The 24,933-nt window shown below is 38.2% G+C and overlaps 1 protein-coding gene across 1 annotated transcript in view; it reads left to right on the plus strand.

Moving 5' to 3' along the window:
- The window catches only part of diaph1.S (diaphanous related formin 1 S homeolog), a 172,559-nt gene that overhangs the window by 45,262 nt on the left and 102,364 nt on the right, over positions 1-24,933 (plus strand). Inside the window, exons 4-12 of the mRNA XM_041588777.1 lie at positions 4,500-4,601; positions 8,871-9,001; positions 9,199-9,276; positions 11,381-11,444; positions 13,774-13,913; positions 15,011-15,119; positions 17,581-17,691; positions 20,006-20,124; positions 23,331-23,447. Of these exons, the coding sequence (XP_041444711.1) occupies positions 4,500-4,601; positions 8,871-9,001; positions 9,199-9,276; positions 11,381-11,444; positions 13,774-13,913; positions 15,011-15,119; positions 17,581-17,691; positions 20,006-20,124; positions 23,331-23,447 (971 nt within the window). The remainder of the gene's footprint in view (positions 1-4,499; positions 4,602-8,870; positions 9,002-9,198; positions 9,277-11,380; positions 11,445-13,773; positions 13,914-15,010; positions 15,120-17,580; positions 17,692-20,005; positions 20,125-23,330; positions 23,448-24,933) is intronic.

Here is a 24,933-nt window from a genome sequence, read left to right on the forward strand (position 1 = left end):
CTTTTACACCTCAGCAACTGCTCCTCCTCTGCCAGTCCCTCTGCCAATCCTTGCACTGGCTTCCACTACCTTTCAGAATTTAATTCAAACTAATGACCCTGACATTCAAAGCACTGCAGAATAGAGTGGATTCAACCAGACTGTTCAATCACTAAGCCTCCGTCCAATGAAGCCAATATCAAATAGAACAAGAAAGTGATGAATTTCAGTCCAACGCAGTGGGTTGCTGCAAAATCAGTGCTTTATTCGACACAACATGTTTCGAGCTAGGCTCTTGGTCAAGTGTAATACAAAAAGGAACCACACAACCCTATATAGTTTAAACCACACCCATCATTAGTAGTAATCGGATGCAGGTTATTGCTGTTAGGTAATTATTCAGCCTGACCCCATTCGAAAAAAGTTATACAGACAATTTACAAAGTCCCATAATGTGTAGACAAGCTTCATATTAATCACAGCACGAAACATAACTGTGCATTTCCAAATCCATAACGTGGACAGTGAATCTGTAAATATGACATAATAAAAATTACTTTAAAACGCTTAAAAACAATTACCTGGGTACTGCTCTAGGAGCCTACCCTGAGCCAGCTACATTTAATCATAGGACATCAAACGATATCTCAATATCTGTAATAGAAACATTCTTACCCTTAAGTAGAGAATTTCACATTCATAATATTAGTCAATAAGTATCCATTTCATCTGGAAGGGAAAAGATCAAAAAATGTATCAAAAGGATAACTGAATATGTTACAAGGTATAAATAGTGTAAATTTCACAGGAAGCTGCTAATACTCCAGTGTTCATTTAAACCTTCTGGATGTAAGCTGTTCCATTTTTTAATCCACTTTGCTTCTTCTTGAAGTAGTAATTTAAGCATATTGCCCCCTCTTTGTGGTTTACAAATCACTTCTATCACTTGCCATTTGAGCTGTGATAAATTGTGCTTAAAAGAAGAGAAATGTCTTGAAATGGGCGTATCTGTTTGAGTCCCTACTTTAAAATTACGTATGTTGGATCTATGTTCTTTAATTCTCTCTTTAACTGGACGGGATGTTTGTCCTATATACACTAGTCCACACGGACATTTCAACAGATATACCACGTTTGCACTTTCGCACGTAGCATAGGAATGAAGCTTTAATCCCTTACCATTTATAGGGTGGTGTACAACTTCCCCTTTAATGATAGATGAACAGCATATGCAACTAAGCCATGGGAAGTTACCCTTTTTTGGTGGTCCTTGAAAGAGGGACTGTAATTTGTTGGGTTTACGAGGTTCTGCTGGACACAATTTATCGCGTAATGTCGGTCCTCTAGTATAGTATAGAAGTGAATTATTAGCCCACAAACCTGTACCAAAAAATAATAAGAGAATGACATTTGTCAGTAAATTTTCACGAGCAAGTGCCCAGATAGAAAATGTGATTAAAAAGTTTTGGCCCATGTTGCAACATGATAAATCACTGAAACGTCATTGTAGTGAAATTCCAATGTTTTGCTATACTAGAGGACCGACATTACGCGATAAATTGTGTCCAGCAGAACCTCGTAAGCCCAACAAATTACAGTCCCTCTTTCAAGGACCACCAAAAAAGGGTACCTTCCCATGCCTTAGTTGCATATGCTGTTCATCTATCATTAAAGGGGAAGTTGTACACCACCCTATAAATGGTAAGGGATTAAAGCTTCATTCCTATGCTACGTGCGAAAGTGCAAACGTGTTATATCTGTTGAAATGTCCGTGTGGACTAGTGTATATAGGACAAACATCCAGTCCAGTTAAAGAGAGAATTAAAGAACATAGATCCAACGTACGTAATTTTAAAGTAGGGACTCAAACAGATACGCCCATTTCAAGACATTTCTCTTCTTTTAAACACAATTTATCACAGCTCAAATGGCAAGTGATAGAAGTGATTTGTAAACCACAAAGAGGGGGCAATATGCTTAAATTACTACTTCAAGAAGAAGCAAAGTGGATTAAAAAATGGAACAGCTTACATCCAGAAGGTTTAAATGAACACTAGAGTATTAGCAGCTTCCTGTGAAATTTACACTATTTATACCTTGTAACATATTCAGTTATCCTTTTGGTAAATTTTTTGATCTTTTCCCTTCCAGATAAAATGGATACTTATTGACTAATATTATGAATGTGAAATTCTCTACTTAAGGGTAAGAATGTTTCTATTACAGATATTGAGATATCGTTTGATGTCCTGTGATTAAATGTAGCTGGCTCAGGGTAGGCTCTTAGAGCAGTACCCAGGTAATTGTTTTTAAGCGTTTTAAAGTAATTTTTATTATGTCATATTTACAGATTCACTGTCCACGTTATGGATTTGGAAATGCACAGTTATGTTTCGTGCTGTGATTAATATGAAACTTGTCTACACATTATGGGACTTTGTAAATTGTCTGTATAACTTTTTCGAATGGGGTCAGGCTGAATAATTACCTAACAGCAATAACCTGCATCCGATTACTACTAATGATGGGTGTGGTTTAAACTATATAGGGTTGTGTGGTGCCTTTTTGTATTACACTTGACAAAGAGCCTAGCTCGAAACATGTTGTGTCGAATAAAGCACTGATTTTGCAGCAACCCACTGCGTGGGACTGAAATTCATCACTTTCTTGTTCTATTCAAAGCACTGCATAACTCTGCCCCTCCCTACATCTCTGAACTCGTCTCTAGATACTCCCCCAACCACTTACCATGCTCCTCTACTGACCTGCTCCTCAACTCTTCTCTAGCTCACATTCAAGACTTTACAAGGGCTGCACCGCTCCTCTGGAATTTTCTCCCACTGTCTGTCCGACTTTCTCACCACCTTTCTTCTTTCAAAAGATCTCTTAAACACACTTATTTTTTTTTTAAAACTTGTTTTTATTAGGGATCAGCACATAGTAGTTACAAAGTCATAACCGAGAAAGGAAATGCCCAGAATATTTTTGTAACAATATGTGTATGCAGTGAGCACAAATTATCAAGAACAGTAATCATAAAATAAACAAATAGCTCAAACTAAGGACTGAGAAAGGTAAAAGAGAGAAAGGTCGAGAGAAAAAAAGGAAAGGAAAATTCTCTATATAGGGTTCGATAAGTAAGAACTTAATAACCTGTTGGTGAGATGGATCCCGGGGGACGTCGGATTCAAACGTGGTTGGTCTAGACGTTGGTCTCTGAGATACTGGGACGACTCCATAACCAGCGGATGCTCCGTAAGTATCGCTGTATCATACCAAGTCGTATAACAGAACGTATGTATCGTAAGGTGTCTAAGCAATATTGGTAAAGATTCTATGTACGTTGACCATGTCGCAAAAAATTTATCAGTGTTTTGTTCTTTTTTTATTGATGTTTCCAACCAGTCCATTAAACACACTTATTTAAAGGAGAAGAAAAGATACCGAAGCAGCTTATCGCCAATAGATAAGCTACAATAATGGAAGCTATAACACTAAGAAGCTCTCTGTTTGTTTAGGATAGCAGCTGCAGTATTAGCTTGGTGTGACATCACTTCCTGCCTGAGTCTCTCCCTGCTTACTCATAGCTCAGGGCTCAGATTACAGCAGAGAAGGGGGGAGGGGTGAGAAGAGCAAACTGAGCATGCTCAAGCCTTAGCCCTGGAGGTTTAAGCTGAAACATGAAGTCTGATACAGAAGTGCATGTGTGCACAATAGAAGGAAAGAAATGCTGTGTTTCTTTTAGGGATGCACTGAATCCAGGATATGGTTCGGGATTTGGCCTTTTTCAGCAGGATTTGGCCGAATCCATCTGCTCGGCCAAACGAATCCCAATTTGCATATACAAATTAGGGGTGAGGAGGGAAATCACGTGACTTTTAGTCACAAAACAAGGAATTAAATATAGTTTTCCCCTTCCCACCCCTAATTTGCATATGCAAAGTCAGATTTGGTTCGGTATTCGGCCAAATCTTTTGCAAAGGATTCGGGGGTTCGGCCGAATCCAAAATAGTGAATTTGGTGCATCCCTAGTTTCTATTGACAGAGGACTCAGAGCAGCATTACTTTGAAGGTTTACTGGTGTATTTAGGTGGACCTTTCTGATAAGGCTTATTTAGTTTTAACCTTTCCTTCTCCTTTAAAACAAAATATGTTATGGTATATAGTAGAGATACTTGATGTTCTCAACAGGTTCCAGACTACTTTGATCTTTATGGGGTGTTTCAGGGGGAAGCATTTTTTTTTTAGTTACTGGACAGACATAAATAACTACAGAGGGACAAGTGACAGGGCACCATCATTCTGCGGAACAATGCTAAGCTATTCTGCATTCATCAAAGTAGTGAATGCACCACAAACTTGCTTCAAAATAGTTCTCAACTGAATGAAATGGGAATGTTCTTGGCCACAATAGGGTTACATAAGGGTACCATTTGCTTTAATTAATGTAAGACTCTTAACAGTATTTTCATATTATCTGTCTGGTAATGATAGGTGTTTTTTCACTCTTGTGAATGTAGGATGATATGAACCTCAATCTGGAGAAGCAGCAACCGCTACGAGAGAAGGACATAATGATAAAAAGAGAGATGGTGTCCCAATATCTGCACACATCCAAAGCCGTGAGTTGATTTTGCATGGAACTTAAGTTTGCATGTGATAATTTGAGGATGCACACTATACAAACACTTACACTATTTAGCAGAACATTTCACATAAATCATCTATCTATCTTAATTTCTTTTTTATGACCTACAGTGGTGCTTGAAAGTTTGTGAAACCTCCTAAATTTAATATTTCTGCATACATATGATCTAAAATGGGATTTGCTTTTCAAATCCTAAAACTACATAATGAAAATCAATACAATGCTTATTAATTCAGTTACTGAGGGAAAATTAAGTTATTTCAATTAAGTTATATATTTGTGTGTGGCAAAAGAATGTAAGCCTTTGCTCTCAATAACTGGTGTGCCCCCCGGAAATGTGTTTTAAATCCAATGCACTCCAATTAATTTACACTGCAATGGTGGTGCTGGCCATCCGTTGACCCAGCAAGGTCCCACAGCAATTTTTGTTCATGGAACTGCACACACACAATTTTTCTGCAGTCGGGGAAGTGCCCCTTTCTTTATTTGTAACACCACCAGTGTCAATGTTTCGGGGAGTACATCCTCCCTTCATCAGGTGCCCCCTGGAAAGTATTAACTGCAACTACTGTAAATGGTAATTGTTGATCAGTCCTTCTCATCGGCTTCTGTTCTTTTAGAACACCTTAAAGGAAAATGATTCCCCCAAAATTAATACTTAAGTTTATATCAAATTAAGTGGCACATTAAAGAATATTACCAAACTGGAATATATATTTAAAGGGATACTGTCATGGGACTGTCATTTACTGTCATTTTTCAAAATGAATCGGTTAATAGTGCTGCTCCAGCAGAATTCTGCACTGAAATCCATTTCTCAAAAGAGCAAACAGATTTTTTTATATTCAATTTTGAAATCTGACATCTAACATATTGTCAATTTCCCAGGTGCCCCAAGTCATGTGACTTGTGCTCTGATAAACTTCAATCACTCTTTACTGCTGTACTGTAAATTGGAGTGATATCACCCCCTCCCTTTTTCCCCCCAGCAGCCAAACAAAAGAACAATGGGAAGGTAACCAGATAACAGCTCCCTAACACAAGATAACAGCTGCCTGGTAGATCTAAGAACAGCACTCAATAGTAAAAACCCATGTCCCACTGAGACACATTCAGTTACATTGAGAAGGAAAAACAGTAGCCTGCCAGAAAACATTTCTCTCCTAATGTGCAGGCATAAGTCACATGACTGGGGGCAGCTGGGAAATTGACAATATGTCTAGCCCCATGTCAGATTTTAAAATTGAATATAAAAAAATCTGTTTGCTCATTTTGAAATTTTTTTTTTTCCCATGACAGTATCCCTTTAAGTAAATATTACATCTCTTGCCTTGAACCACCATTTTGTGATGGTCTGTGTGCTGCCTCAGAAATCACCTGACCAGAAATACTGCAACTCTAACTGTAAAAGGAGACCTACATTATTCAGGGGGGTATATTTATCCTTTAAGCTCAAGTATGGTGCTTCAGTCCTACCACAGCATTTTTATAGGGTTATACATTAGATCAATGTCACGTTAGGTATCACAAACACCAAGCAGCCGCCTTTTACTTCAGGAGGTGCCCTTTGCTACTCGGATGCCGCCAGGTCTTAAAGTGAGGGAACCACGGCAAGAGTTCTGGGCAGGCAAGGGAACTGGAACGTGGGACAGGAGGAACGAGGAAAGAGTAAGTGGAACAGGCCGGGGTCAAAAACCAATCAGTCAGCGCAGTACAGAATTGTAATCAGGAAAGGTAGTCTGTAAATCAGGCAAGGTCGGTTCAGGCAGCGAAACAGTAAATCAGATCAAGAGCACACACAGGATCTATCTCAGATTAGACCTATGTTGGGCAATGAGTCAGTGCAGAAAAGGGGGTTATATAGCCAGCCTAATGGCTTACACTGGTCACCTGTGGCCAGATTAGTAACAGATGACACAAGCCATCCCTTGCAAATACAGCGATGGAAATAACAGTGAACCAGGACCGTAGTTGTCTGCTCATATAGAGCAGAGGCAATGCAGACGAATAAAAACAACAGGTCACTGGTTCAACTCCAGGCAGGATGTTAGAATCAACTTATGTGTTTAGGGTGGTTGTCATGCAGCATGACCTAGGTTCTCTTGATCTTCAGATCATGGACGGATACCTAGACATAGTCCTGCTGAATTTGCTGGTATATTTCAGAATTCCGTTCCATTAGTTCCATTAGTGATGGCAAATTGTCCTGGTTTAGAGTCAGCAAAGCAGGGTGAAACCATGATAATGCCACCCCTATGTTTTACAGATGAGATAAGGTTATCCTTCTGCTCTTTAGTGTTTTCTTTTTACCAAATATAACCGTTTTCATTCATGACAAAAAGTTCCCTTTTGGTCTTTTGTCTCCACAGAACATTCTTCCAATATCTTTCCAAATTTTCTTTGTGGTCTTGTTGCTCAATGTTCTCTTGGACTAGTGAACACTTAGGGGGTTATTTATCAAAGTCCGAATTTATCTCAATATTTTCTGAAAAAAACTCCGACCAAATCCACAAGGGTTTTTTGGGCTTATTTATTAATACACTTTCCTGAAAATTTTGTTTGTGGGAAAAAAACTTGAAAAATCAGATTTTAATGATTTTTTTGGATTTATCACCCGAAAACTCAGAATTTTGCCCGAAAACTTCAGGGTATTGCAAAAAACCCAGCTCACATCAAAAAATCATTGGGACTTCTCCCATTGACTTATATGCAACCTCGACAGGTCTGAGATGTCGGATTTTCAGATTCAGACTTTTCCATCCTCTGGGTTTAATAAATTCCGAAAAATTTGTGATTTTTTTAAAAGTCAGATTTTATAAAAAAAAATCAAGTTTTTCGTGATTTTTGCATTCGGAGTTTAGTAAATAACCTCCTTACATTCACCAATGCAAGATTGGTCTTTGCTTATCCTGGGGTTCGTTGCAACCTCCCAGAATATTACACATTTTGCTCTTGGAGTGGTCTTTGTTGGTTGACCACTTGTTGGGAGGGTAAAGCTGGCCATAGACGCAAAGATCCAATTTTTGGATCATGTGTGGAGTGTCCCGACATTTATCTTGCCATCCCGGTCGTTCGTTCAGTCGATCGGACAGGCTAAAAGATTTCTGTTGGCTGACGATCATATCTCTGCATGTATTGCTGATCTGACGATCTTCGGTGGGAGACTGTCAGCTTTGTCGGACAAACACTTTCCTACGATTGCTGTGGGGCAGAACATCGGCTGATCTGTTCTTTACTGCCTTGTTTCATCTGAATGGTTAGTGGCAGGTCTGGAGATGTGGACATACCATCGTTCATCAGATATTGCCGGGAAATCTTTGCGTCTATGGCCAGCTTAACATCTCCCTGCCCAAAATAGTTCTTTTCAGTCTGGTGTCCATCAGTTACTATTTTAGAGGTCAAGCCATAATGCGCTTTCACATATCTGTGTGTCGTTATCAGACTTGGATAGTGAAGAGCCTGATTTCTGTTCTTTAAATAAGGCAGGGCCTCCCACACTCACACCAATCATCCCATTCTTTTGCCACATACAAATGTCACTATGGAACATTTATCTTTTACTGCTTTCTTATTATCTACTTTTAGGACTTGCATGAATAACAGATCAGTTCATATTTATGCAAAAATATATAAAAGGGTTCACAGACTTTCAAGTCCCACTATAATTTGTATTATATAGTGAATAAAGTACCCCCTATTGTAAAATATAATTTGTATTATATAGTGAATAAAGTACCCCCTATTGTAAAATATAATTTGTATTATATAGTGAATAAAGTACCCCCTATTTTAAAATATAATTTGTATTATATAGTGAATAAAGTACCCCCTATTGTAAAATATAATTTGTATTATATAGTGAATAAAGTACCCCCTATTGTAAAATATAATTTGTATTATATAGTGAATAAAGTACCCCCTATTTTAAAATATAAGGATATTATAAGTCAACGAGGAGTTTCATGACCATATAAAAGCACAATGTGAAGCACGAGTGTTTTTATATAGGTCATGAAACTCTGAGGTTACTTCTAATAGCCTCCTATTTCCCAACAAGGGATATTTTATTTATTACAGTACACAAGTTTTAGTGAGTCATGTGACAAAAACGACATCACTACTTACCGTTTATAATTGATGACATCACTAGTCACCATTTATAAGGATATCATTTACAAGATATTCGTGGCTTTTGTGTATTATATAATGATAATAATGCACTCTGTTTTTGTTGTTCATTTAGGGCATGAGCAAAAAGGAGAGTTCTCGTTCTGCATTAATGTACATTCACGAATTAAAGTCTGCAATAGGAGAAGGTTCCCTGCTTGCTTGCTTAGAGTCACTAAGAGTATCTTTAAATAACAATCCTGTCAGGTAAAGGGCTTTATGTATTTTTGTTTGTTTATTTTATACGAGAACAAATCAAGAAAGGATTTTTAAAAAAAAAAAAAAAAAAAGATTTTCCAATGATCTGTTTTCATTGTTATTATGCATATATTTGTCTCTTTTTCTCATTTTTAAGCTTTTTTTTAGTGCAGGTTTTAATGCTATAATCTTCATTTTTTTTACAGCTGGGTGCAGAATTTTGGTGTTGAGGGTCTTTTGTGCCTTTTAGATATTCTCAAAAGAATACAGGATGAGCAAGCATTGTAAGTCCAGGTTTTTCTTCATAAAGACAAAAAAAAAGTTCCATTCTGCTGCACAGCATCTGCATGGTCTTCTATTCTTCTTTGCCTTGTTCCTATAAGTATAATGTCACTTGTGCTGCTTCCTCCGCTGACTGGAAAACTGACAATACTTCCAGTGCAACCTGACATTTCTGGTAACTACAGCCACATGGGGTGGATTTTGGCCTAAGAATGCAAAGAAGCATTGTCTGCTGGAATCCTTCTGGTGTCCACAATGACAGGTTCAATGAATGTCAAAGTAGAGTCCTAAGCGAGTCCAATTTCTAAAAAAAAAGAAAACTCCCAGACCCGCCACACACACGCAACCTTCTTACTTGCTTCCTGCACCCAATTCAGGGATTTACTACCCACTGCACCTCCTGATGGAATTAAATTTAGTTTAAGCAGCTAGTGTGCTGCAAATTAGTTAAAAAACACATGTTGTGACAAGCCCCCAAAAGTCATGTACACAGAGCACACGAGATATCTTCACCACATTTGTGCCTTCTCTGCACTTGGAGAAAATACAGTGGGTGACATAAACCTAATCCAGTTTATCTCTTCCCAAAATTAGTCTGTTTATTTGAGAAGCTGAGATTTTTAGAAGCCAGATGGTTGCTCTGATAGCACAGATGACAGTAGCTGAAAAGGCTTACGGGGGAATGTAATAAAAGTCGGAAAGAAATTCGCACCAATAAGAATAAAAATCCACATCTCGCAATGTACTGTTGTTCCTTAAACTGTTATTGCCTTGTGAATGTTAATTGCGCACTCTTAAGAAGTGCTTAATCGTAATCTTTTGGAGCAAACATAACGACTTTTTCAGTAAGAAGTTTTATTTATTACAAACCATAAGATTCGCAAACGTTCTTTAACTGTCGGAAGTGGCCGCTAAACGGTTTCCGGGTTTGCAAAAGCTACTGTATATACTCAAGTATAAGCCGACCGAGAATAAGCCAAGGTACCTAATTTTACCTACAAAAACTTGTAAAACATATTGACTCGAGTATAAGCCTAGGGGTGAGAAATGTATTTTAGGACATCTTCAGCAGAAGACATGCTCCTGCATGCGCTCTGCTAGGGAAGAACTCACCTCTTACTTACTGATCCGAAGAGGCTGCAGTCACAGCTCTGTGCTGCCCACACAAGGGTATACATACATTATACAAAAGGTGAGGAAGGCCCTATGTAAAAGAGCATACACTCTAAAGGAAGGGGAGTAATACACAAGGTGTGGGAGTGGGCAAGATAGAATTAAGTGGGTGAGAAATGTGGTACTGTATGTGGTGTTGCATTTCGTAGCTAAGCAGAGTGAGGGTAGGCTTCACGAAAGAAGTTAAGAGATTTCTTGAAAGCAGAAAGGTTGGGAGAAAGTCGGACAGAGCGTGGGAGAGAGTTCCAGAGGAGGGGTGCAGCCCTTGCAAAGTCTTGAACGCGAGCATGTGAGGAGGTAATGAGAGAAGGGTATTCGCGCAAAGCTAAATTTGTTTGCGCAAAGGCATAACTTTTCACATTGTGAATAGTTTTTCCGTTACCGACTTTTATTACATTCCCCCGTTAGTGTACTAAATTCTATCAGCAGTAGCAGAATCAACAACTACCTTTTAGTCTAGCCTCTGGAGAGTGGTACTGTAAAAACTGTTAATCAGATGATCTTCCCTGTATTAAGGTGGCCATACACGGGCAGATTAAAACTGCCGATATCGATCCTTTAGACCGATTCTGCATCTTATCTACCCGTGTGTGGGGGCGTCTGCTGGTTCTTCCCGATCGATATCTGGCCTGATATCGATCGGCAAGGTTTGATTTTTCCCGCGATCGAGGACCGCATTGGACCTACGATCCATCGTAGTTTATTTCCTTCATATAATCTGATCGCAACATTCAGATTAACCCGGTATCGCCCAGCCGTTGGTGGGCATATCGGGGAAAGATCCACTCTTTCGGTAGACTCGCCAAACAAGCGGATCTTATCGCGTATGGCCACCTTAAAGCAAGGCCATCATAGAGACAATGCAAAATGTGCACTTATGTAAATAATATGTTGACAGTGGTTTTCATTCTTTTTTTTTTCCTTATTGAATAGCATGCGGGATACGAAAAGCGAACATGAGATCATCCGATGTCTGAAAGCTTTTATGAATAACAATGTAAGTTATTTCTTTTTTTTTTTTATACAGTCCAGTGGTATATTCAATACTGTTAGCTGTCTTTCCCTGTCAAAAAAGTGGTCACTGCACTTTTTTTACTTTTTTGGGGGGGCCGAGGAGAAAATTATGTAAAATCCGGGAAAATGTAAATTCAGGGAAATGTGTTAAAGTAACTATTTTGAAAGGATATAAGGAGTCCATTTTACTTTGAGATATAAAGTTTACTGTGCTAATAACAAGGGTTAAGCATTGCAGTGTTAATGTTGCACTATTGGGGGTATCTGCAAAACTCTCTGTCAGTCACATACACAACCTAAAAAAATAAGTGATTGGTGCACAACTGTATAAGGGGCCGACTAATTGGAATTCACTATTTAAATGCATAACCAAGGCAAACTATACATCTGGTTAATATTTTAAGCCTCTTTATTTCACAAATAATAACATTCATAGAGGCAAAAAAGCGTTTTATGGGTACATCAGGACAAAATTTTGATGTAAAATCCGGGAAAACATTACTTAAAATCAGAGAAATGCACTCATTGAAATGCATTATAAATTGGTGGGACCACAAATAAGGATTTGAAGAGCACGGAAGCACCAAAGGAAGCCAACATCCATTCATTAAAAAATAGAAATGTATTGGTCATCATTAAAATCCAAAAACAGCGTGCCCAGACATAAACGGGCAGCCCTTATTATATCTGGGCACGCTGTTTTTGGATTTTAATGATGACCAATACATTTCAATTTTTTGAAAGAATGGATGCTGGCTTCCTTTGGTGCTCTGTGCTCTTCAAATCCTCTATGAATATCAGCTGTGCAGGATCGCGGCTTGCGTGCAGCACATCGGTGCTTTGCGGTGTCGGTAAGTGCTCCCGCTATTTGTATAGTTCTGGGACCGCAAATAAGAAATGTGAAATGCAGGAAAACTTAAAATCAGGGTACTTAAAATTGAGGTTTTACTTTATCTTTACGCAGCTAAATATTTCACAAAGAATTTGGTCAAATAACTCATTACAATCAAAAGCATGATTGATTTCAGCAATCAAAATTTTAGCTTCTGAAACCAACACGTTCTCCAGAAAATTAAAATCACGGGGCAACATATCCAAAATACGATCATTTATCACCCAAGACGCTGCCAAAATTCTTATTCACTCTCTCATCATATCGCGTCTAGACTACTGTAACTCTCTTTTAATTGGCCTCCCCCTCCAGAGACTGTCACCTCTCCAGTCCATAATGAACACTGCTGTGAGGCTCATACACCTCAGCAACCGCTCCTCCTCTGCCTCGCCATTCTGTCAATCCCTGCACTGGCTTCCGTTACCTTTCAGAATCAAATTCAAATTAATGACACTGACTTTCAAAGCACTTCATAACTCTGCCCCACCCTACATCTCTGAACTCATCTCTATATACTCACCCACTCACTTACTACGCTCCTCTACTGACCTGCTACTCAATTCTTCTCTCATTACCTCCTCACATGCTCGCATTCAAGGCTTTGCAAGGGCTGCACCCCTCCTCTGGAATTCTCTCCCACGGTCTGTCCGACTTTCTCCCAACCTTTCTGCTTTCAAGAAATCTCTGAAAACACACTTCTTTCGAGAAGTCTACCCTCACTCTGCTTAACTACCAAATGCAACACCACATACAATAGCACGTTTCTCACCCACTTAATTCGATCTTGCCCACTCCCACACCTTCTGTATTACTTCCTTCCCTTTAGACTGTATGCCTATGCATAGGGCCTTCCTCACCTTTTTGTACCTGTATTGATTGTGATGTTTGTTACTCCATATATTCTATATATGTAATTCATGTGATGTAGTTGTATAATCACATTTACTTTACAGTGCTACGCAATATGTTGGCGCTATATAAATACATGTTAATAATAATAATAATAATATCTGTACGCAGCTAAATATTTCACAAAGAATTTGGTCAAATAACTCATTACAATCAAAAGCATGATTGATTTCAGCAATCAAAATTTTAGCTTCTGAAAGCAACACGTTCTCCAGAAAATTAAAATCACGGGGCAACAATGTTTAGCCTTTCATTCCACCAAACTCTGAGAATTCCGTTAAGTATCTTTCAGATAATCTTCCAATTCCTAGCCTCTACTGAAACCTGAATTCAGTGTGTGCCTAGATCCTAGCTGCCATAGCCCTACTCTTGAGATATGATATTGAGATCTTGCCATTGCCTTGGTTGATATTTTGGTGGTCATTTTATTATTTTTACAAACATAATTTAATACGATGAAAAAGCTGAATGCAAGAGGCAATATTGATTTTTTTTTTAAATCACTCTTAAGTTTGGAATTAAGACAATGCTGGGCACAGAAGACGGGATTTTGCTGTTAGCAAGAGCAGTAGATCGATCTGTCCCTGCGATGATGATTGACTCTTTGAAGCTGCTTTCTGCCCTGTGCATCCTCCCCCAGCCAGAGGACATGTAAGATTATCAAACCATTATTACCTTGTGCATCTTTCTCAGTGCTTCCTTCATGGATTATCTTCATTGATTTTGATAAACAGCTATAAAAGTCAAGTGAAAAATGTACCACAAAGCTATTCAAGGAGAAGGAAAGCTACCAAAGCAGTTTATTGCCAATAGATTAGCCCCAATAGTGCAAGATATAACACTATATTTATTCTGCAGAATGCTTTACCATACCTGCTCTATAAGCTCTCTGTTTGTTTAGGATAGCAGCTGCCATATTAACTTGGTGTGACATCACTTCCTGCCTGAGTATCTTTCTGTTTACTCAAAGCCCTGGGCTCAGATTACAGCAGGAAGGGGAGTTGGGAGAGAGGAGCAAACTGAGCATGCTCAAGCCCTAGAGGTTTAAGATGAAAACAGGAAGTCTGATACAGAAGCCCATGTGTACACAATAAAAGAAAAGAAGTGAGTTGTTTCTTTTGACAGAATACTGAGAGCAGTATTACTTTGAGGGTTTACTGGTGTATTTATATAGACCTTTCTGATAAAGCTTACTTCATTTTAGCCTTTCCTTCTCCTTTAAGGACTTCTGTTTCCTTTTTGAAAAAATATTAGGTTACTATTTAGTAGGGAAGCACTGAATCCAGGATTTGGTTCGGGATTCGGCCTTTTTCAGCAGGATTTGGATTCGCTATTCTGGATTCGGCCGAATCCCGAATCCTTCGTGAAAGGTTCTGCTGAATACTGAATCCGAATCCCCTACAAATTAGAGGCTGGGAGAGAAATTGCGTGACTTTTTGTGGCAAAACAAGGTAAAAAATGTTTTCTCTTCCCCATTCCTAATTTGCATATACAAATTTGGATTTGTTCAGTGTTCAGCCGAGCCTTTTGGGAAGGATTTGGGGGTTCGGCCGTATCAAAATAATGGATTCGGTGCATCCCTACTATTTAGGTTATAACATAATTATACAGGCTTTCTATTACAAGCAGTTTAGTCATGTACAAGTCGGTATTATCATGAAATATGTTGCTTTGAATCAGGTTCTCTTAAATTACACTTAAATTTCAGTATATTTTAATTGAATTACCAATAAGTTTTTTTTTTTAAGGCATGAACAGGTTCTTGAAGCCCTCACTGAAAGAGCAGAGATGGAGGAAATGGAACGATTTAAACCTCTTCTAGATGGGTTAAGCACTGGAAGTCCCGTGGCCCTGAAGGTATTTCTATTGTATATTGGGAAAAAAAAATCCTTTTTTATTTGTTCTTGATAAAAGGAAGCGTTGCTTATTGACAGTATTGAAGTCTTTATCACAAACTAGATATGTGGACGCACTCCTGCGACCACCAGGTTTGTAAAAATTAGATCTTTATTCCAAGGGTAAAAACAAACGTCCTGATGTGTTTCGTATCCAAAGATACGTAGTCATAGGCTCAGATTCAAAATAAACCGTTACACTTTTTAAACCTCAAAAGAGGAAATGACGTAAGAATAAATCTCATTAAAAACATTTTACCCTATGGTACAAAAATCCAGTGTCCATTATCCTAACACCATAATCATATAAAGTTTTCATTACAGAAATGGACATCGTTAATATTGAATCAATTTATAAACAAACGGGAAGTATAACTATAACAAGGAAAAAGATAAATATTAAATATTGATAAAACCATTGTTGTACATTCTTTGTGGTATGAGGTTTGAAGCTTTCAAATGTTAAGAATTTCAATTCTTACATTTTCAGATTTTAAATTTTCAGATTTTTAAAAATATATATGAATGGCTGCCCAAAAATGGGTTAACCAGGTAGCGACGGCAGCGCGTTTGGCAATCACTTCCAAATGGAAGTCTTCGGACATCCCATCACTTACAGAGGTTACATTCAGGCTTGAAAACAATAGGAGATTTGAGGAAATGACTGCTCGAATAAGTAATACACTACCACTACATGATAGAATCTGGGGTAACTGGGTTTTCTATATCACAACTAACAGAGTGGAGAGTGATTCGGCCTAAAACTTAGAAGTTGCAGGGGTGGGCCACTTATCTCACCTTTCTCATGTGTGTTCAGTATCACTTTGTGGGACTCATTCCTTATTTTTTGTTTTGTTTTTTCAGACTCTTGTTGCTTTCCTTTGTATGATTGTTTTGTTTTGTTTTTGTGACAGACTTGTTTATGTGTAAAACACTATGGCTAGTATTGTGCAATCTTATGCAAATGTGGGTCACTAACCCGATTGGATATGTCTGTATTTTATTTCTATTTTATTTATTTTTTTCTGAAAATCAATAAAAAATAAGTTACAAAAAAAAAAAAATATATATGAATGGAACCCATTAAATTATTAAATTAATTGTGCTTCATAAATTTAGCACCAACATAATTCAATTATTAAATAAAGCATTACACAATGATTTGATCATTATTAATTCATTTTTAAGTTCATCAGTCAGATGGGCATGGGAATTATTGAATCAATTCATTTGTTCACAAAAACGGCATAAACTTCATTAATTTATTTTAACACGTTAATCCAATTAGAGCAGGATGTTCTTTTAATAATTTGTGGATGACAGAAGCCATCCACTTGTTGGATAACAGGCATTGAAATAAATACCACTGCCCCCTTCCCCTTCATTGAGGGAAACATCAACTCTTACATAAGAGCATCTATACTAAAGCCAATAAACATGGGTATATTTTTATGAATTTTTTTGAATCAATGTTAATTCAAACGAAATAGTCCACACATACCTTGATTTTTCATTCACGTTCACATTGTCACCATTTTCTTTTCGAACCCCTTCCATCATCATTTCCATCCCACGTTATTGATTTTTTTAGCCGTTCATCATACATTTGGGGGCAGATTTATCAAGGGCCACCCCCGTCATCGGTGAGTGCAAGCATTTCCATATTGATTGAGATACATGTTTTGGATTAAACGGTTTATTAAATCTCACCCTTAAGAGACGGACTTCACGCGTTGCACCCAAGTCAATTTTATCACCGGGTGAGTTTTTTGCCCATTTGGCTTATAATTGCCATATAGGTGAAATTTAATTCACTCGGATAGAGCCGTGAGTGTTTTTTCTATTTCCATTTATCACAAACTACCTTGAGTTATATATAAAACAATATTTAGCTTCCTTTTCTCACCATACATCTGACAGTTTGAACTGTGACCTTGTCTTCTCTGTATTCTTCAAGGTTTTGGACCAAGTAGGGACGGCAACACATTGTTAAGATGTATTAAAATAAAAACAAAGTGCTCATGTAAGCACTTCGGAAACATCTAGTTCCTATTCGCCTGCACACTGCTTAACTTATGTACAAACACATATCTTTGACAGAAGCGAATATCATTGAAACCCAATTTTCTATACACTCTGCCAATAATTTTTATGAATTTGCTAAATTCGTTTTAGTAAAAGGGATTACAACCTCTTTAAATAAAGTATGAATTAAAGTCATTAAATACTACTTCGATGAAATACAATGCCGCTCTGACTTTCAGCGTTTAATTTCAGTATTTCAGTATTATGTTTTATCTTATCTGAAAAAGTAAATCTTTGCAGCCTTATACCTCTTGGTTTTAAAATGATTATTTTTGGGATTGCTGGCAGTTGTTTGAAATTGTTTGTAATGGCGATCTTTGCAATTTTCTCTTCATTAGGTGAGCTGTATGCAACTAATCAATGCATTGATCAGCCAAGGAGAAGAGTTAGATTACCGAGTTCACATCCGAAGTGAACTGATGCGCTCAGGACTGAACAAGCTCCTAAAGGTAGGAGTGATTTTAAAGGCACCTGGTTCATGTGCTTTCTTTTTCAAAATTTGTTAAAGTTCTAGAATGGCTTATTGTTTCAAAATCCAATATATCCAGCATTCTGGTGCGCTAATATTGAGCTAAAAAATAGGGATGCCCGAATCCACTATTTTGGACGGCTGAACCCCCGAATCCTTCGCAAAAGATTTGGCCGAATACCGAACTTAATCGGAATCCTAATTTGCATATGAAAATTAGGGATGGGAAGGGGAAAACATTTTTTTACTTCCTTGTTTTATGACAAAAAGTCACATGATTTCCCTTCCGCCCCTAATTTGCATATGCAAATTCGGATTTGGTTCAGCCATGCAGAAGGATTCGGCCAAATCCTGATAAAAAAGGCAGAATCCCGAACCGAATCCTTATAAAATACCTATAAAAAAAATCAAACTGTTTTACTTTTATGATGTAGTTTCTAGTTCTAAATGACACTGTTTACCCTGCAAATAATTCACTCTACAATATAAAATTTCATTCATGAACCAGCAAGTGTATTTTTTAACCTATCTGGTTACCTTCCCATTGTTCTGTTGTTAGGCTGCTGGGGGGGAAAGGGGGGGGTTGATATCACTTCAACTTGCAGTACAGCAGTAAAGAGTGACTGAAGTTTATCAGAGCACAAGTCGCATGACTGGGGGCAGCTGGGAAACTGACAATATGTCTAGCCTCATGTCAGATTTCAAAATTAAATAAAAAAAAATCTGTTTGCTCTTTTGAGAAATGGATTTCAGTGCAGAAGTCTACTGGAGCAGCACTATTAACTGATGAGTTTTGCAAAAACATTTTTTCCCAAAACAGTATTCCTGTGAAGACAAGATAACTTTGCTTTATATTGTACCTGCTTTATGATAGCAAATATTTTTATGAAGCTAACTTAACATTTATAGGATATTTAGTATTACACATAGCTGTATGCATTAACTTTATTTAAAACTGTGTTCATGACTAAATTTTCCACAGTACATGTCCATATTTTTGTTTTAAATGCAATAGCCCTTATCACTGCTTACATATAAGCTAATATAAAATACAAGAAGTATGCACAAGGCCACATAAACATTCAATCTATTAGATTAGAACTGCCTTTGCGCGTCTTTCCGTCTGCTATAATGAAAAGTCGACTGCGCTAAAGCACATGCTGCCCGAAGTTTCCTTGTGAGGTGGTGGCATATGGGGAGATTAGTCACCAAGCCACAAATCTCCGCTACTGCAGGCAACTAATCTCCCCCCGGAAATGCCTTCCTGCTGGCAAGAATGCGAATAGCTGGTGGGATGGCAAACGTATCGCTTTGGTAGACGCCCAAATTTGCCTCACGAGGAAACTTTGACATATATGCCATCCTGCCGGTGATTCGCAATATTTCTGGCAGGAAGGCATTTTGGGGAGATTAGTCGCCCGCAGTAGCAAAGATTTGATGCTTGTCGACTAATCTCCCCATGTGCCACCACCCTAATGCTCATAATGGTCTATCCTAAATGCAGATACGATTGTGGTGAGATAAACCAATAAGGAGAACTAAAGATAAGCTCTCCTGGGGGTGCCAAGTCTGTATGCCAGTCCAACACACTTCTTCTAAAAATGCACCAGGTTGGGGTAATTTTTAGGGCAGAGACACACGTGGATATTCGGGGAGATTTAGTTGTCCGGCAACAAACCGCCTCTTCTTCGGGCAACTAATCTCCCTGAACTGCCTCCCCTTCCTTCCCGATGGCTAGAATGAAAATCACCAGGGGAGATTTGTTCTCCAAAGTCGATTGAAGTTGCCTCAAGAGGAAACTTTGTGTGACTTCGGGAAATGAAGCACTTCGATTGCCATCCTGCCAGCGATTTAGATTCTAGTTGTCAGGGAGGCAGTTTGGGGAGATTAGTAGCCTGAAGAAGAGGCTATTTGTCGCCGGGCGACTTATCTCCCCAAATCTCCATGTGTGTCTTTGCCCTTACTCTGAATGCTGTGCCGCCATATTGTTATAATGTCACAGGCATTCTTTGCACCTAACAAAGCTCAGTGATCACTGCATGATGGTGCATTTTATCTCTGTTTAAAATTGCTTTACTGCAGTCTTTTGCTCCAATTTCTTAAAACTAAATTGAAATCATTGTGATTGAATCATTGTACACAGTAAATGAAAGTTATACTTACCTACAAAGCATTAAAAATGTGCCGTTCCAAAGAAACACTTTACATTAACAGATTAGGAAAACTTTGTAGGCCGTTCGAACTTCTTAATGAATTGTTTGCAATTAATCAAAAAATTGCCGTTCTGTCTTCAGGAATTACATAATACTGAAAACGAAGACCTGAAGGTGCAAGTTGCTATTTTTGAAGAGCATTCTGAACTTGATTCTGATGACTTGCGAGGACGTTTGGATGACATCCGCATTGAAATGGAATATCCTTTTGTGACATGCACGCAATGGCTTCTTTGTTACTGAATTACAGATTTCTTTTATTTTTTTAAAGACCAGTCAAATATTGGAGAGAGTATCTTTAAAGGGATACTGTCATGGGAAAAATGTTTTTTCAAAATGAATCAGTTAATAGTGCTGCTCCAGCAGAATTCTGCACTGAAATCCATTTCTCAAAAGAGCAAACAGATTTTTTTATATTCAATTTTGAAATCTGACATGGGGCTAGACATTTTGTCAATTTCCCAGCTGCCCCAAGTCATGTGACTTGTGCTCTAATAAACTTCAATCTCTCTTTACTGCTGTACTGCAAGTTGGAGTGATATCACCCCCTCCCTTTTCCCCATAGCAGCCAAACAAAAGAACAATGGGAAGGTAACCAGATAGCAGCTCCCTAACACAAGATAACAGCTGCCTCGTAGATCTAAGAACAACACTCAATAGTAAAAACCCATGTCCCACTGAGACACATTCCGTTACATTGAGAAGGAAAAACAGTAGCCTGCCAGAAAGCATTTCTCTCCTAAAGTGCAGGCACAAGTCACATGACCAGGGGCAGCTGGGAAATTGACAAAATGTCTAGCCCCATGTCAGACTTCAAAACTGAATATCAAAAAATCTGTTTGATCTTTTGAGAAATGGATTTCAGCGCAGAATTCTGCTGGAGCAGCACTATTAACTGATGCGTTTTAAAAAAAACATGTTTTCCGATGACAGGATCCCTTTAACCTCTGTGCTCACTGTATTCAGTAAAGTTATATATCCAAGCCACTTATACCCTTAATGGGACTGCACTAGGCAAATCCATTATGGAAAAGGACCTTGGAGTCCTTGTAGATGATAAACTTGGCTGTAGCAAGCAATGCCAGTCAGCAGCATCAAGGGCAAATAAGGTCTTGAGCTGTATTAAAATGGCATTGATTCACTGGAGGAGGGGGTCATTCTTCCACTGTATAGAGCACTGGTAAGGCCCCATCTAGAATATGCCGTACAGTTTTGGTCTCCATCACTCAAACAGGACATTATTGTATTAGAGAGGGTACAGAGAAGGGCAACTAAGCTGGTAAAAGGTATCGAAAATCTTAGCTATGAGGAAAGACTCGCCAAATTGGGGATGTTCACGCTGGAGAAGAGGCGCTTAAGGGGTGATATGATGACTATGTATAAATATATAAGGGGATCATATAACAATCTCTCTAATGCTTTATTTACCAGTAGGTCTTTCCAGCTGACACGAGGTCACCCATTCCGATTAGAAGAAAAGAGGTTCCACCTAAATATTCGGAAGGGGTTTTTTACAGTGAGAGCTGTGAAGATGTGGAATTCTCTCCCTGAATCAGTTGTACAGGCTGATACATTAGATAGCTTTAAGAAGGGGTTGGATGGCTTTTTAGCAAGTAAGGGAATACAGGGTTATGGGAAATAGCTCATAGTCCAAGTTGATCCAGGGACTAGTCCGATTGCCATTTTGGAGTCAGGAAGGAATTTTTCCCCCTCTAAGGCAAATTGGAGAGGCTTCAGATGGGGTTTTTGCCTTCCTCTGGATCAACTGGCAGATAGGTAGTTAATAAACAAAAAAAAAAAAAAAAAAGGTTGAACTCGATGGACATGTGTCTTTTTTCAACCTTACTTACTATGTTACTATGTTACTATGTTACTATGTTCCCTTCAGTAGTTTAAAAACTGTTAATAACACTGCACTGACATACGAACTTTGATATTTTAGTAAACTGATTGGGCACATAAACATTATGCCCTAAAATTAACATTTTGTTGCACACAAACAAAGTTTGTTTGTTAAATTGACCTTCCACAAAGACTCCACACAAAATATGACTTTAAGGGTAAGGGCACACGCTAAGATTGGAGGAGATTTAGTCGCCCGCCTTCCCGTCGGCAAGAATCGAAATCGCCGGCGGGATGGCATTCGGAGCGCTTCATTTTCCGAAGTCGTCTGAAGTTTCGTTGTGAGGGAACTTCGGAAAACTAAGCGATCCCAGTGCCATCCCGCCGGCGATTTAGATTCTAGCCGGCGGGAAGGCTTGTCGGGGAGATTAGTCGCTCGAAGAAGAGGCGATTTGTCGCAGACCACTCAAGTCAAGTGTTTCTATCCAGCTTAGTGAAAATGACTATTCGTTAGGTATGGTAAAAAAGTAGGGATATGATAAAAGTGAGAGAAATACATGTTTGCAGTTTAAATATATCTCACAGTGGCATAGCACATATATCTTTTTTCCACCTGGAAAGCCTCACACTTTAATGGAATGAAAAATAATTTAGTAACCAGACATTTGGCTTTAAATATAGCTTTTCAAAGGAGTTTAGTTTATATATTTTGTTCCCATAATCAGACCCATAATATCACCTACCTACGTTTTTTTTTGTATAATATATAGTGAATAAAGTACCCCCTCTTGTAAAATATAAGGATATTATAAGATACCAAGGAGTTTCATGACCTTTTATACAGGTCATGGAACTCCGAGGTAACTTCTAATATCCTCATATTTTGCAACTGGGGGAACTTTATTTATTATAATACACAAATTTCAATGAGTCATGTGACAGAAATGACATCAGAACTCACCATTTATAACTGATGACATCAGAACTCACCGTTTATAAGGATATAATTTACAGGATATTCATGGCTTTTGTGTATTATAGTTTGTTACTGCTGATGAGTGATTAGAGCCTTATAGTAAAATCTTTCACTACTTTTTTCAGCCAGTTTAGAAGGAGGACCCAGAGGAAGTGTCACCCTACTAAGTGGTGCTTTGAGAACTGGGTACCCCATTGTTGTAAGGATCAAATTAACCTTTAATATTTCTAGTACTCACCACTGCCCTCCTACTCCGGCATTATCAGGGTAAAGTCATGACTGGTGCTCTGCTCCAGGGTGCAAAGTACAGGTCATATCAACGAAATCCTGCACTTTGAGGATGAGGTGGTGCATATCTGGTGAGGGGTGCTCTGTCTTACAGGGCTGTTGGCATTTGGAAGTTACCCTGCAGCTATGCGCCATAAGAGAAGTTGATATAATGTGATGTAGGTTTGTAGCCAATTTTGTTATTGTACTGTATGTTCAGTTTGTATAATGACCGTGCATTGACGGAGGCTGCCATTTCTATAATTATATATTTGTATCTGTGTTACAGTCAATTATTATTTCTCCTTAACTCCACTGTACTGACTTCAGTGATGTTTTCCAAGTCTTGCTGAATACCGTCAAGGACTCTTCCGCAGAACCATTGTTTCTTTCCATCCTCCAACATCTTCTACTAATTAGAAACGATTACGATGCCAGGTAGGGCTCTATTCAAAACAGAGCAACAGTAGTTCTGTTTACCAGCATTATTATGCAGTTGACATAAGCTGTCGTGGCCTTATTGTACATGTGATATTGTTATGATCAGGGGATATAAATGGAGAAGGAGGGTGCTAAGGTAGAAATTGTTAGATCACGCCAACATAGTCCGTGGCACTTTTACAGAGATTATACAAGAGTCTATCTGTTTGTTTCCCAGTGGAGAGATCCTATTCATGCACAAAGCGTTCAGTTTTATTAGGAACCAGTCAACCTGCCTGAATGTCTTTGGAGTGTGGGAGGAAACCATAGTAGTAACAGGCACAAGAGCAGGAGGAACAAACATAAAGTATTTTGGCTGGATTCAAACCTAAGCCCCAGGTGCTGCATTCATGATAGAATAATACATTGCTGTATTATAGTCTACAAAGCGTTGGCTGTACAATACTCAACACTTTTAATGTTAGCACAAACAAGGTAGGTTTTTGCAATTGCTATTGTTGTAAGGTAAACATCTTGATGCCTTTGTAAATGAAACATTACTGGTAAAGCTATTGTAACTGGTTTGAAAGCTGTGTTCCTTAGCATGTAGTTATTTTAGTTACCAGTAGATGTCATTTGTATTCCACATCTGTCTGTAGGCTCTTCATTTGTGCCTGCTTTTAACATAACTTTTTTTTATGTTGGGGGGTTAAGTGTGTAAATATATAGCCTAGTGCAAAGTGTATCAAGCTTATTATACCATTTTATTTGAAGAAACTGCTTACTTCATGTTTTATTTAGATTTAAAAATTAGAATTGAAGTATATGAAAGAACATAGAACATGCAGATACATGTAGGCTCCATACATACAGATAACTCCAATCTGAACTGTACACTCATTATCCAGCACACAACAAAGTAATTAGAAACAAGACCATTGTTGGCACGCACACAAAATATGATGATGTATAATGGATATAAAGAAGGAATACCTGAAATGAAAAATAGTTTAAGGGGCCCATTTACTTAGCTCCAGTGAAGGAATAGAATAAAAAAAACTTCGAATTTCGAATGTTTTTTTGGCTACTTCGACTATCGAATTGGCGACTACGACTTAGAATCGAACCAATTCAAACTAAAAATCATTTGAATATTCGACCATTCGATAGTCGAAGTACTGTCTCTTTAAAAAAAACTTTGACCCCCTACTTCGCCGCCTAAAACCTACCGAGGTGAAATGTTAGCCTAGCATAGGCTTTCTAACAATTTTTAGGACGAAGGAAAATCGTTTGATAGATGGATTAAAATCCTTCCGATTGTTTGTTCGATCAAACTATTTGCGGTAAATCCTTCGATATTCGAAGTCGAATGATTTACATTCGGCAGTTAAATATCGAGGGTTAATTAACCATCGAAATTCGACCATATGTAAATCTGCCCCTAAGTGTGCTTTATATATCTATATGACCACCAGCTATTTTTAACACTGCATGGGTTATTTAA

Source organism: Xenopus laevis, chromosome 3S, assembly GCF_017654675.1.
Source record: "Xenopus laevis strain J_2021 chromosome 3S, Xenopus_laevis_v10.1, whole genome shotgun sequence".
In the NCBI taxonomy this organism is placed as follows: Eukaryota; Metazoa; Chordata; class Amphibia; order Anura; family Pipidae; genus Xenopus; species Xenopus laevis.